Here is a 15,773-nt window from a genome sequence, read left to right on the forward strand (position 1 = left end):
AGGTGACTTTATAATTTGTTTACCCAACCACCCACTCATCAGCAGCATAATTGGTGGATGTGGTTTACGTTAACCACATTGCCAAGTGTTCCTTTCACCTCTGCGTGACCATTATGTGTGGCAGAAGTTACGCAAGGACATTATCCAAGTCACTTTATCAAATGTTGGAACATGAAGGTAATGATGTGGCAGGTAATGTGTCTAAACCTCATTTTAATTTCACTTTGGTCAACCAACACAACAATTATTCTGTCAAAACGTTGACAAGCAGGTACCCAAAATGGCTCTACAGGTTTTTGGACTTGAAATATGTAATTCTCCTTTCTGACGCAAGATTCACTCAGAAATATTCATGTCGGAGTCATGCATGGGGATCTGTTGGTCAAGGTCACGGAGGGCAGAAGTAAGCACACGAGGCCCAGACATGAATAATGATGAGTCTCTCTGTTTAAACTGAAACTGAGAAGAGGGTTAAAAAAAGAACTAAACACAAGTAAACAATGACCTGTGGAGGTAGGCCGGACCGCTGTGGACTGCACTGACCAAGGAGGTCTCGGAGAAATCGAGTCATCCCATGAGCCAATAGTGGACACTTGAGCCCTTGGTGTCACAAAGGGCCGCTATCGAGACGCGTCCCAAAGCGCGCTCACGTGGTGTTGAGTCGCTCACACATAAGATTGGCATATAAAATTGCACCTTGGTAAAAGATATCCTTTCTTTTGTATTTTATAAAGGCAAAGTGTTTTGGGAGATTAGAGTCTATAAAAACGTCTAATTATTTAATCCCTCTGAGGGACAAAAAAGTTTCATTTTGATAGGCCTTATTTTAAGCACAACATCTCTTGAATACAAAAGACCTGTTATAATGAGACAGAAGGGCGTGGGTGGGAGGGAGCCAGAGCCAATTAATTAACCTGGCTGGTAAAAGGCATATCACATAGCCAAAATATTGCTAAACATTAGAGATGAAGTGATCATGTTTCACACAACATGAAGCGCTAACCTGGTCTCAAGCACAAGTCAACAATTTTGTTTTACAAAGCTAACACAACGATGTTTCCCTTTCGAAGCGCCACAGGAAATGTAGGCTACACTTTTAAAAATAGATTTCTTATTTCCTTTAGAAAATGACATTTTGTTTTAATATCTGTTTTCTTTGTATGAAAATATCGCTAAATTTGTGTTTAACTTGTCTAAAACGTTTTCGTCGAATGCAATATTTTAGTATTTAAGTTCAAAATTAATTATTTATTCAAACATTTTATAGATTAACTCTAAGACATTTCACAAAAACATGTGAAAACCTGATTTCCTAGAATAACATGTACAGTATTGTTTTGAATTCTTTTTATAATATTTATAATATTTTGAGTATTGTTAGCTTGTTTCGTTTTTTTTTTTTTCGTCATATTTTCGCCAACGGTGTTTTTTTTTTGTTAGTGATTTGTTCAAATTACAAATCTTAAATGGATAGTTCAAAATATCTTCTTTTGATTTGTGAAGAAAAGTCATACAAGTTTTGAATGGCATGAGGATGGGTAAAACAAATATTGACACTTTAATTTTAGGGTAGACTATCCCTTTAAGAATGTGCAAACACCACAAATAAGCACACATTTAATTAAAACCCAAATCCCATCAACAGACAACGAGGCACATGAATCTAAATAAAAATCATTTATTTTCATTAATATAGTAATCAATCTACCTAGAGCAAAGAAATAAAGGTCCACCATGCCACTTTATTACTACAGTATGTGGAGGCTGCGCCAAGGTCTGAATACTGAACAGACAGACACACAGACCAATAAGGAGAGAGGGGGCGGGGTTCATTCTGGTCTTCATTCTCCATGCCTAGATTAAGGTGGGAGGGGCCAGTGTACTCGGGGGTGGAGTCGAGGATAAATTCCTTTCATCTAAAACTTGGGAGGGAAAGCTTTGAAATCTTCAAGCTAGAGGAACAGACCTGTTATAGAGGGGCAGACCAATCTTGATGGACACGGAAAAGTTGAAATGTCTGTGTCAGTGTGAGTGTATACGAGTGTGCGTGTGTGTGTCCGAGAGACGAGGTGTAACAGGTGCTGCTTAGATCCAACTTTCACTTGAAGAGGTTTCAGACACAAGGGATAAAAAATTGAGGTAACAAACGCCTTTTCCGATTCCTGAAAAAACAAAAAAGGCACATTTCAATTTCAGACTCAATTTAAAACATCGATATTAAAATTCTGATTGATACTAATAAGCTGATAACTATGGAAGCTTGTTTCCACCACAAAATAAAACATTTTAAAAGATAATTGCGACTTTTTATCTCACAATTGCAAGTTTACATCTCACAATTCTGACATTATTTCTCAGAATTACGAGATATAAAGTCAGAATTGCGTGAAATAAAGTCGCAATTGCGTGATATAAAGTCAGAATTGCGTGAAATAAAGTCGCAATTGCGTGTTATAAATTCAGAATTGCGTGTTATAAAGTCAGAATTCTGACTTTTTTTCTCACAATTGCGACTTTATATCACGCAATTCTGACTTTATAACACATAATTGCGAGTTTATATCTCGCAATTCGGACATCTTTTCTCACAATTGTGAGATATAACGTCCAATTCTAAGGGAAAAAAGACAGACTTTTTTTTTTTTTTACCTCAGATAGTTTATATCTCACAATTCTGACTTTATAACACGCAATTGCGACTTTATATCATGCAATTCTCTCGCAATTGCGACTTTATTTCTCAGAATTGCGACTATATCTCAGAATTGCAACTTTATTTCTCACAATTCTGACTTCATATCTCACAATTCTGAGAAAAAAAAGTCACAATTCTGACTTGATATATCGCAATTGTGAGAAAAAAAGTCAGAATTGTGAGATAAAAAGTCGCAATTATTATTATTTATTTATTATTCAGTGGCGGAAACAAGCTTCCATAGATAACCGATAAATGGGAGATTTAAAAATTCTGAACTATTTTGTATAATTAAATTACAAGTAAAACAATTACATTTTTTTGGCATTACAACATTACAAATTAACAGCAGTGTCGTTATTACTATTAAAAATTATTTTAATGTACATTAATTTAAATAAAATAAAAATATCAGAAACATTTTTTTTACTTAAACTTAGAAATGTTGCAATAGCAACTAACCGAAAATAAAGTTCTTTCAAGATGAAGTACTAAAATTACTAAAACTGAAATAAAAATAAATTAAATAATAATAATATAAATACTAAAATAAAACTGATGTACAGTATGAAAATAGATATTTTGAGAGTTGCTAAAAAGTACATTTATCAGTGTTATTAAATTTTTATTGTTTTTACAATTGTGTAATATAAATGGAAAAATAAGCATGTAGAAATAAATATCGACTGAACTGCTACAGTAAAGCTCTAATACCCGCTAATAACCAATATGGTTCAGATTTCTTTTTGAGAAGATTTGATCAGCAGAATTCACATTAAAATAATGGTTCATATGCACATCCAAAAAACTGAAAATGTGTTACAATTACGGAGAAACATTTGAATATACACTGATGAAATATAGACACCTGCTCTCATCGGGGTGTGTTGGTTCCACTTGACACTATGGTGCCATCTGTATTAGTGTGAGACTGCTCCTTCACCACTGGATCTAAAGAATTTTTAAGAATTTTAGACTCTTTGTTGTGTCAATATAAGTGTCAGGAATGAGGTAAGCAAACTCACAGAAATAAGGGTGCTCCATGGCCTCGGTGGCGGTCAGTCTCTGCTGATGGTCGTAGCGTAGCAGCTTGTCGAGAAGGTCCAGAGCCTCTTGGCTGACCAAATGCTGGTTCTCCGTCTGCACAAACTGTTCCCAGCGCTTCCGTGTTTGCCTGTAGGATACGGCAGGGGAGTTTCAATAACTGGACAAACTAACTCAGTAGATTATATCACACTTGGTATTTGACCATCCATGTACTGACCACTCAAGCTCGGTCAGGTTAGGGTTGCGAATCGAAAATCGATTCCAATTCGGGAATCGGATACTTAAGGTCGATTCCTGTGTGTGCATTTTAATGTGATTCCAAACCATTTTCAACTACAAAGAGAACTCAATTTGGCACTCGCGCCACACGCTGTTTTCTTAGCGCACACATCCATCTCCACAGACAACCGCCTCTCATATAGTGTGCGATACTGAATTAAGTTCTCGTACGCGTCTTGAACGCACAAATACACACAAAACTATGTCAAAATATTCTTATAAAAACAGTCGGTTTTGTCGTAGGTGAACGTAAACTGTTGAGAATGAAGCATGTGTAATGTATATTGGACCCTGCGTGAGGTCTTAAAGTGACAGCAGCCTAATAAACCTGCAGTCTGTGTCATTAACATTAATCAAAGAACAAAAGAAAAACTTAATAACTCTCTGATCATGACTGAATAACTTCTGAATAACTTTTTATTTATAAAAAGAAAACCATGCAGTGTTATTTAACATTTGATCATTTCTGTACCTGAAATTCGTTCAGTTGTATTTATATGTGCAATAGCTAATTTGTTTATTTGTTCTTATTTTATTACTGTTTTCTTATTTTTAATAATGTTTGAAATTTATATTAGTTAGTCCAGTTGTTTTTGCTGTGGTATTTTCGTTAAAACCATAGGAAAATTTTAGGGAAAATTTTGGGAAAATTTCTTTGGAAATCAGCTACAACAAAACGTTTTGCCAAAAGACACAAAATAAATATGTTTGATAGAAATGTTTTTACCTTACTAGAATCCACACTGAATATCAAAACGAATAAAATACAAACGGCACCCAACCTTATTAATAAGGCTGCACGATTAATAGAAATTAAACAGCATGGGAATAGGGCAAAGGCTTTATTAAATAATACAAATTTCCTTATGTAAAAAGTCATCGAACTCAGTAGAAAGCCTTGGAATGACCTAATTTTGGTTTATGAATAAACTTTAGATAAATATTAATTATAAAATAATTTATTATAAAATTAAGTTTATTTATTTTTAAATAAATATAATATATTATAATAAACAAATAGTATTTAATTTGCTAATAAAGGATATCAACTATAATAAAACAAGGTATATACATTTTTTTCTATGCTAGTGATGTTGTTGTTTAATAAAAAGTTTTTTTGTTGTTGTTTTTTTGTGGGGTTTTTTGGACATCCTCGGCTGGTACTCACTGGCCGAGCAGGTCTTTGAATCGTGGATCCAGTTCAATGTGGTATTTGCGCAGGTAGCCAAATAACTCATCTGTTCCGAGAACTTTTGCAATCCGCACCAACTAGGGAACGAGGAAGTCGGATGAAATCATGATCACATGGTGTTTAGCTAGTAGGGTTAAATGCATAATAATATTTTGAAATATATTCTTTTTTTTTTTTTTAACTCTCTAATCACCTGATCGTAGTTGTCTTGGCCATGGAAGAAGGGCTCTTTCTGAAAGATCATACTGGCCAGCATGCAGCCGAGACTCCACATGTCCAGACTGTAATCGTACATCTGTTCACACAATATAACACACATTAAACCCAATAACCACACGCAACCTAAAAAGAAAACCACAATATGTGACAAAAAAAAAAAATTGTGCTAAGATTTATCTGATCATAAAAATTACTAAGTGCATGCGTAAGTACATGCATAATTATTATACTGCGTGTGATTCAGAGCATTTTACCTGATAATCCACCAACAGTTCTGGACCCTTGAAATAGCGTGAAGCCACTCTGACATTGTACTCCTGTGCAGGGTGGTAGAACTCAGCAAGACCCCAGTCTATCAACCTCAGCTGGATCAAACACATACAAACATGATTCAGAACATAATATCTGAAATAACACCCTGTTTTTCCCAATAGAAACCAGTACTCTGACGCCCTCTGCTGGTGTATAATTCAATTACTACATAACAGAGGGAACATTACCGCTTTTCTTTCTCTGAAAATCTCTATGAATTGTATTCTGAATGCCTTAGATGCAGTTCAAGATGAAGAATTAACAATAACTGCTTCATTACCTTCCTTAACTGGTGATCGATCATAACATTGTGGGGTTTGACATCGCGGTGCATGATCCCCATACTGTGGCAGTAGTCCAGAGCCTGCCCGTAAAAAAATTAAATAAACAAACCTTAGAAATTCACAGAAGCCTCAAAAACAAGCCACCGAAGCACACGCTTACTTACCTTTAGTAGTTCATACATGTAAAAACGTATATCATAATCTGTTAACTTTTGATACAGCTCCTAAACAGAAAGGAAACAAAATGTATTACATTTCAGAGAAGGATTTAATTTGAAATGCAACTTCGATATAAGGTCAAATAAGCTCTTAAATCATTTTAATTATTACACAGTTCCCTGAATTCTGATTAGACAGTTGGCAGTAAAATATTTTTGAAAAATAGCTGATCACTTTAAATATATATACACATATACACATATAGACAGACAGACAGGTAGATTGACTGACAAAGATAGATAGATAGATAGATAGCTCGATAGATAGATAGATAGATAGATAGATAGATAGATAGATAGATAGATAGATAGATAGATAGATAGATAGATAGATAGATAGATAGATAGATAGATAGATAGATAGATAGATAGACAGACAGATTGATTGACAGAAATAAATAGATAGATAGATAGATAGATAGATAGATAGATAGATAGATAGATAGATAGATAGATAGATAGACAGATTGATTGACAGAAATAAATAGATAGATAGATAGATAGATAGATAGATAGATAGATAGATAGACAAACATAGATTGATTGACAAAGATGGATAAATAAATAAATAGATAGATAGATAGATAGATAAATAAATAAATAAATAGATAGATAAATAAATAAATAGATAGATAGATAGATAGATAGATAGATAGATAGATAGATACACAAACATAAATAGATACACAAACATAAATAGATAGATTGATTGACAAAGATAGATAGATAGATAGATAGATAGATAGATAGATAGATAGATAGATAGATAGATAGATAGACAAAGATAGATAAATAGATAGATAGATAGATAGACAGACAGATTGATTGACAGAAATAAATAGATAGATAGATAGATAGATAGATAGATAGATAGATAGATAGATAGATAGATAGACAGACAGACAGATTGATTGACAGAAATAAATAGATAGATAGATAGATAGATAGATAGATAGATAGATAGATAGATAGATAGATAGATAGATAGATAGATAGACAGATAGATAGATAGACAGATTGATTGACAGAAATAAATAGATAGATAGATAGATAGATAGATAGATAGATAGATAGATAGATAGATAGATAGATAGACAAACATAGATTGATTGACAAAGATGGATAAATAAATAAATAGATAGATAGATAGATAAATAAATAAATAAATAGATAAATAAATAAATAGATAGATAGATAGATAGATAGATACACAAACATAAATAGATACACAAACATAAATAGATAGATTGATTGACAAAGATAGATAGATAGATAGATAGATAGACAAAGATAGATAGATAGATAGATAGATAGATAGATAGACAGACAGATTGATTGACAGAAATAAATAGATAGATAGATAGATAGATAGATAGATAGATAGATAGATAGATAGATAGATAGATAGATAGATAGATAGATAGATAGATAGACAGATTGATTGACAGAAATAAATAGATAGATAGATAGATAGATAGATAGATAGATAGATAGATAGATAGATAGATAGATAGATAGATAGATAGATAGATAGATAGATAGATAGATAGACAGATTGATTGACAGAAATAAATAGATAGATAGATAGATAGATAGATAGACAGATTGATTGACAGAAATAAATAGATAGATAGATAGATAGATAGATAGATAGATAGATAGATAGATAGATAGACAAACATAGATTGATTGACAAAGATGGATAAATAAATAAATAGATAGATAGATAGATAAATAAATAAATAAATAGATAAATAAATAAATAGATAGATAGATAGATAGATAGATAGATACACAAACATAAATAGATACACAAACATAGATAGATACACAAACATAAATAGATAGATTGATTGACAAAGATAGATAGATAGATAGATAGATAGATAGACAAAGATAGATAAATAGATAGATAGATAGATAGACAGACAGATTGATTGACAGAAATAAATAGATAGATAGATAGATAGATAGATAGATAGATAGATAGATAGATAGATAGATAGATAGATAGATAGATAGATAGACAGACAGATTGATTGACAGAAATAAATAGATAGATAGATAGATAGATAGATAGATAGATAGATAGATAGATAGATAGATAGATAGATAGATAGATAGATAGATAGATAGATAGATAGATAGATAGATAGATAGATAACCTTAATTAGAATATACCTTAAAATCTGTGTTATTGATGCATTCAAAGACAAGCGCAGGTGTTCGAGACTGCAGAAAGATTGGGGATAAACCGAGAGAAATAAACAGAAAAAGAGAGATGAACAATTTGGAAAAGGAAGTCCTTCAAATAAAGAAGTCCATAAATCAACAATAGTAAGCATTAACAGACACCATCAAGCATTCATTGAGATCGCAACCAAAAGTAAAACAGAAGAACATGGATTACAAAAGCATAAAGATTGGCTGCAAGTCTTTGTTCCAATGTAAAATCTAATTTGATATTTCAATAATCATCACTACGCTTTTCAGTAATTTTCGCATGATCTCATCTGTGTCCAGATAATCTTCTAGAATCACTCGATTACCGGTTGCTTATGTTTGGAAGGTGAATCTGTGTCATTACCAATCAGATTTTTTTTTTTTTTTTTTGTCATTTCACTGACAATGTTGAGACAGAGAAACTTCTTAAAACCAATTCTGGCCTAAAACCAAATTTAGTCCTGTAAACTAGAAAAAACATATTTGTCTCAAATGTGGTCTGCCCACAGTCTTTTAGAGAGAGAGAGAGAGAGAGAGAGAGAGAGAGAGAGAGAGAGAGAGAGAGAGAGAGAAAATCATAGTCCTCCATGGACAAACTGAACCCCGATTTGACAAGTATCGCCAATGGAAGAGGAGAGAGATGGAGAACATACCACAGGGTCCTTTACTGTGTCCATTAGTTGAATGATGTTGGTTCCTCCTCGTAGGTTCTCCAGGATCTTGATCTCCCTCTTGATCTTCTTTTTCTTGACAGGCTATTTTAGAAAACAATGATATAACAATTTACAAACTTACTCATCATTAAAGGCCAATAGCCTTTAGCTTATATCAAAGCCGTAACACATAATTTGCTATTTGAGAATAACAAGGGAAGGGACATTCTCATTCTAGAAAGCATTTGATTGGACAAAACACTGGGCATGCCCAAGAGTGCAAGATGAGTCATCAATATTTTTGGACTATTTTTTCATACTAGAATGTTAAATGCATATACGTATCTATAACATGTCTTTTTTTAGTGTATGCTAGCATATACACTATCATTCAAAAGTTTTTTTTTTAGAGAAATTTTTAATTTTATACAGCATGGATGTTGATCAAAAGTGAGAGTAAAGACATTCATAATGTTACAAAAGATTCAAATAAATCCTATTCTTTTGAGCTTTCCATTTAGCAAAGAATCTGAAAAAAATGGATCATGGTTTACACAAAAATAATATGCAGTTTAGATGAAATTGAAGATAATAAAAAAAAATGTTTTTTGAGCAGCAAATCAGCATATTATAATGATTTCTGGAGGATCATGTGACACTGAAGACTGGAGTAATGATGCTGAAAGTTCAGCTTTGCCATCAGAGGAATACATTACATTTTAAAATACATTAAAATAGAAAAACAGTTATTTTAAAGGGATAGTTCACCCAAAATACAGGTTTGGAACAACTTGAGGGTGAGTAAATGTTGACAGAAGTTTCATTTTTCTGCTAACTAAATTGTAGTGATACTTCACAATATTACTATTTTTACTGTATTTTTGTTCAAATAAATGCCTTGGTGAGCATAAAAACTATTTACAATGAAATTTCATCAAGCTATTAAAATCATATTAAACAAACTATCAGTTTGGAATAAATCTACATTAAATTTACCTCAGAGAAACCACAACAATTCAGCTAATGACAACATTCTGTAGCCCTAAATAGGTAGTTGACAAGGGTCATATTGATTATACACACAAACTCTCACCTTGAGGATTTTGACCACAACCTTCTCATTATTGTTGATGTTGATGGCTTCGAAGACCTCGCTGTATTTGCCCCTCCCGAGCTTCCGTACCAGCTGGTAATCCTCCTGGTTACTGCAGGTGGTACACAGATTCACATGCCAGTCAGATTGAGGATCTACAGCAGAAACTAACATCTCCAGCCCAGAACGCAAACACACGGCTTCTGCTAGCAAGAAGGGGGCTGAGACAGTCAACCATCTGTGAAAATGACCAAGCCCATCATTTCCCGTCAGCTGAGGGCTGACTGACGTCTCTACCGAGGGACGGAGCCAAAGACGACATTTTAAGCAATGGTCTGCTGTATGAAACTCTTAACTATATAATAATGAGGCTTTGTACATTCAGAATCATATTTTTATCTGTGTAGCAAATCAAAATGCCTTAACATGAAGAAATATGTTACAAATACAGTTGGGCATATGCATTACAATGTACTATCTATATAATATAGATAGTACATTGTAATGCATATGCCCAACTGTAGGTTTAAAAGAAAAAAGTCAGCTGGATCCAACAGTTTTATTTTAGTAGCCTATTATTTATATATTTTAAATAAGCTTTTTATTTTTAGATTTTCAGTTTTCATTTGAATATCAGTTTAAATTTCAGTATTTTTTTCTATTTCGATTTAGCTTTAATTTATTTTAATTTTAGTACTTCAACTTAGTTAATTCTCAAGGCAACATTTCGTTTTCATTAAAGGTTTTTAAATTTAATATAATTTATATTTATTAATTTAGTTAACAATAGAAATACTACCATCAAAATAACTCACCAATGCCAAACATAATAGACGCTTGGCCACATTAAGTTAGAAGTAGACATCTAAAACATTATCGCCCACTAAAGTCTAACTGATTGGTTTAAATGGGACATATTATGCCCCTTTTTACAAGATGTAATATAAGTCTCTGGTGTCCCCATAATGTGTCTGTGAAGTTTCAGCTCAAAATACCCCACAGATCATTTATTATACCATGTTGTAAATCCCCAGGCCATTTTTGATTGGAAAGAAAAACATGCTGTTTTCGTGCATGTCTCTTTAAATGCAAATGAGCTGCTGCTCCCACCCCCTTTCTAGAAGAGGGCGGAGCCTGTACAGCTCCTGCCTTGGATATTCTGCCAAAAACTAACAAAACATCTGTTTTGTTTTGGTTACCATCTCTATCGCGGTCACACTCAAGTGTAATTGCAGTTCTTCATCATGAAAATGTATTATCCGCATGCGTTATAAATCCATGTCGGTCTAAACTTCTGATATGTTTTCTCGCGCAGAAAGCTTGATGTCAGACGGTGCGTCCCGTGAGTATTAAACAAAGGTCTCTTTTGTGCCTTATTGCGTTTAAACGGTCAAATACACACAAAGTTATGTCAAAAACACACAAAGTTCAAATAAACACAGTCGGTTATGTTTGAACATCAAAAGCAAGAAATCACACGTGTATAATTGGATCTGTGTATTAAAGTGAAAGCACGAATCAAACAACAAAAGAAAAAGAAAAAGAAAATCACTCACTGCTCTTGATTGAATCAGTAGTAGTAGCTTTAATAAGAATAAATTTCTTACTTGAATGCAGCTGTTAAACGTTTTGGTGAGGAAATAAACAGTGGACTGGGCAGGGTCTATGCTAATAGGGCAATCGGTAATTATGGGCGCGGCCTAATCATTTGTGACGTCACAAAAAATTTAAGGGGATTAAAAAAAGAGGAGTGGGTGGATTTTAACTATTGTGGTTGTGTACACGCTGCCGACACACATGTTAAAACGCCATGTAAAAGTGAAATTTTCATAATAGGTCCTCTTTAAAGGATTGGTTTTAATTGAATTTTATTGTTATTTTTCTGTGGAATTCAAATGGAACATTTTTATGCAGCTTTCTGTTTCATGCAACAGTTGTAATGTAAAAAAAAAAAAAAAAAAGCTAAAGTCTCAAATGTATTTTTCCATTCTGCATATTCAAACTGAAAGTCACATTTAATAATGATTTAACTTCGACACTTTAAACAAAAATATTTGTCCAAAAATGTTTTTGGGGAGTTTGACAGTCATTTACCCGTTCCGTTGTATGGAAAAGAGCTGGCATGAAGGTTGCGAAGACAAATTCTCCTTTTTTGTTCCACAGAAAAGAATAACAAAAATAAATAAATAACGACAGCACAATTATATATGTGCACTGTGCAAAACAGAAACACATTTACTGCTCCAGAGGAATCTAACCATTAAAACCACTAAATTTTCTATTAGCGCGCTGGTTTAGAATGGTAATTACTGGATGTGGATTGCACACTTGAGGGAATCGTTGCATTTGCATAAAATCTGTGGATGCTGAAGAGGACACACACTGCTCTCTAACGCTGCATCTGTAAATCCGTTCATGTCATCCTCTCATCACCAGCTCTCAAACAGGGGCTGCTCGATCACGCAGATTGATGACTTTCCCAGCACGATCGATACCGAGCCTACAATGTGAACCACTGCGCAAAGAAAACCAGCAGATACATGCAGAGCCGGATTAACGCAAAGGCAAACTAGGCACGTGCCTAGGGCCCGATTGGCGGGATGGGGCCCAGACAGAGAAAAAAAAAAAAAAAAAAAAAAGTACAAATGTCCTATCTACAATTTATTTCAATATTTATTAATTAACTAAAAATAGTGACGATGTTTATCTTAACCATAGACTGTTACATTACTGCAGTTAAACCAATTAATGTGTCCGTTACAAAGCGGGTGCCGGCTTCTGAAAGTATGTGTAACGAACGCATCCATCAGGTGCGCGAGGCAAAAGCCTAATAAGCAAACAAAGAAGCACAGCTCATAATGCAGGTGTGTGAGTTGTCGTCATCTATTTTGGAGTGATTGCAATGTATTCTAAATATAAACTTGTACTGTAGATCAGCGTCATTTCTGGAAAAATCATTCACCGCTTTATTACGAGTTTAAAAGAGCGCGAGCGTCATTAACGTGCCCAGACGCGACGCTTTGAATTTGCGCGTACAATGAATAACATCGCGTCGGGAGCTGACTAGTAAAAAAGCTATAAAATTAAAAGACAAGACGTCTGTATTCTAAGTTAAAAAGCCAATACACTACAACATTTTTAAATGTTTCAAATAGTCTAAAGGATCTCATATCTATGGGTCTATCTTCTAAATTCTGCTGATGATTAGATTCCTGACATTACGCCAATAATATCACTTTATATATTTTTTTCTGCTCAGTAGCGATCGTGTCTTTCTCTTCCACTTGATTTGTGTATAGCATATTTAAGGTGGCAATGCAATATAAAAGCACTTATGCTCATCTACTGAAGTGTGATTCTGGAACTGTGAATAAATTGAATAAAACAGCAAAAAAACAACAACAACAATAACATCTTCATTAAACAAAAAAGAGATTATCTTAGATAAAGTTTGATTAATATGTACATAGAGTACCGGTAAAAGTCTGGACCCATTACTATTTTTAATGTTTTTGAAAGAAGTTTATTATTATGCTCTACAAGCCAGCATTTATTTGATAAAAAAAACAGAAAAAAAAAACAGGAATATTCAGCAAGGATGTGTTAAATATATAAAAAGTGATAGTGAAGACTTTTTTAAAACAACTTTTTAATAATCAAAAATCCTGAAAAAAAGTATCACAGGTTATAAAATAAATATTAAGCACCATTTCTAACATTTGATAATAAATCAGAATGATCACGTGGCACTAAATTCAGCTTTGCATCACAGAAATATAAAGTATAGTAAAATAGAAAACCATTATTTTAAATTTTAATAATATTTCACTATATTATTTTTCTGTATTTTTGATCAAATAAATCCAGGCTTGATGAGCATAAGAGACTTCTTTCAAAAACATTAAAAATAGTAATGTGTCCAAACTTATGTACTGTGTAAGTAAAAATATACTGATTTTAAAATTAAATGTTGTATAAATAAAAAGGTTAGGAATCATATTTGTTTCAAGTGTTTTTTTATTGGGGGTGGGGGGCCTCCAACATGAGTTTTGCCTAGGGCCTCCTAATGTCTAGAACCGGCTCTGGATACATGCACAAAATGATGCACGTGAACGCGCCTAGGTAGGCAGCTCACTAGGCTTTTTGAGACACAACATCAGATGATGATGCACTTTTATAGCTTTAAATATCTCACCTCCAGGTGGGCACATGCGCCTCGTAGTCCCAATATTCCCTGCTCTTCAAAGTGTTGACATCGGCATACACCCGAGATTTACTACCGGCCACCGGGCCGGGCATGGCGCGCGACGGGGCTCAGGGTGTAGGAGAAATCCGATCGCCAAATCCAACCCAAAACACACAGACGGAGGACCACTGATCAGATGTAGACCAGCCCGGGGGGGTCTGATGGTATCCGGTTCGGGCGTGTAATATCTGATATCAGCGGCGTAAAAGATGGAGCGCGGTGGCCGCTGAGCAGCACTCGTTCCCCGGTTTGTCGGCGGTGTTTAGACCGCCTGGAGATCCGAGGGTGAAAATGAACAGTGGATAGAGTGTGAAATGCTCTGGCAGTGCTAATATCGCATACAAAGATGCGAATGTGAAGTCTAGAAGGTCTATTTTGGACCTGTATGTGTGAAGTTTTGTGAAAAGTTATTTGGTTTAAAAATAGACTAGGCGGGGGGGTTTGTTTAGATCTAATTATTGTGGGTTAAACCCCCCCACCACCCCAAAGGGGCCTCAAATCCCTAGATCCAAAGCATAAAGATCCGAGAAAAAAAGCCAAGATGTGTGTTCTCTCAGTCTTCAATCTGTAGCAATGGATGTTGGAAAATACAGTCCACCGCAAGTGAGTAGGATATAACTGATCAGTTCCTGAGCTTCAGGATATTGACTGGTTAGAAAGAGAGGGAGAGGCGGTGGACTACAGATCGATGTTCTACCCGACCCCCGTGAAAAACCGTGTCACCGTGACGTCGCTTGCTTAAAGTCGTTGTGCAAGAATCGCGAAAACCGCTTATAATCCCGTGCAGCGTTCTGCTTGTGATCGGGGTTCGGGTTTTCCGGACCAATCCCCCCGTGCTGCTGCAGGAAAAACGGACTGGAACGATTTGAGCCGGAAGCGCAAGATAGCTTTATCAATTAGCATTGAAAATCCGGAAGTACAAGTTTGTCATGGCCATAGATTTCAATAGCTATCTATACGTAGATGCCACATGCGCCAGCTCCAAACTCGTCGACGCTTCCGCCATCTTGGAACGGTCAACATGACGCTGTTCATCACTCGCACTAACAAATAAATACATTTCCATCGAAAAAGATACAGTATTGTGCAGCATATTGTTGTAAAAACCGCCGACATACATCCCATACGAAATGTACTAACCTTTCAGTGTAAGAATGTGTTTGTTTGTGTTTTTATAACTCAATATATCCATATGTAGAATCGCGCAACATTAATTATAAACTAAATTCTATGAAAATCATCTTCTAATCTTTCTATTGAAGATATAGACATTAGTAAATGTGAATAACTACGGCACAGTCAACTTGCTCTC

At 34.4% G+C, this 15,773-nt stretch overlaps 1 protein-coding gene across 2 annotated transcripts; it reads right to left on the minus strand.

Moving 5' to 3' along the window:
* Window positions 1-1,662: 1,662 nt before the first annotated feature.
* csnk2a2b (casein kinase 2, alpha prime polypeptide b) lies at window positions 1,663-15,365 on the minus strand. Of its 2 annotated transcripts, XM_081356175.1 has the most exons (12): window positions 14,411-15,365; window positions 10,216-10,327; window positions 9,123-9,224; window positions 8,428-8,478; window positions 6,193-6,252; window positions 6,025-6,108; window positions 5,687-5,797; window positions 5,407-5,508; window positions 5,190-5,290; window positions 3,721-3,869; window positions 3,564-3,646; window positions 1,663-2,162 (listed from the first exon to the last, which is right to left on the minus strand). In XM_081356175.1, exons 1-11 carry the CDS (start codon window positions 14,512-14,514, stop codon window positions 3,570-3,572), a joined length of 1,053 nt encoding a protein of 350 aa, XP_081212301.1. In that variant the 5' UTR covers window positions 14,515-15,365; the 3' UTR covers window positions 1,663-2,162; window positions 3,564-3,569. The 2 variants fall into 2 exon arrangements, with proteins under 2 accessions (XP_081212301.1, XP_081212302.1); XM_081356176.1 differs by lacking the exon at window positions 8,428-8,478 and having other exon boundaries at window positions 14,411-15,355.
* Between the last annotated feature and the right edge of the window lie 408 nt (window positions 15,366-15,773).

This window comes from Scardinius erythrophthalmus, assembly GCF_964197995.2.
Source record: "Scardinius erythrophthalmus genome assembly, chromosome: 24".
Taxonomy (NCBI): domain Eukaryota; kingdom Metazoa; phylum Chordata; class Actinopteri; order Cypriniformes; family Leuciscidae; genus Scardinius; species Scardinius erythrophthalmus.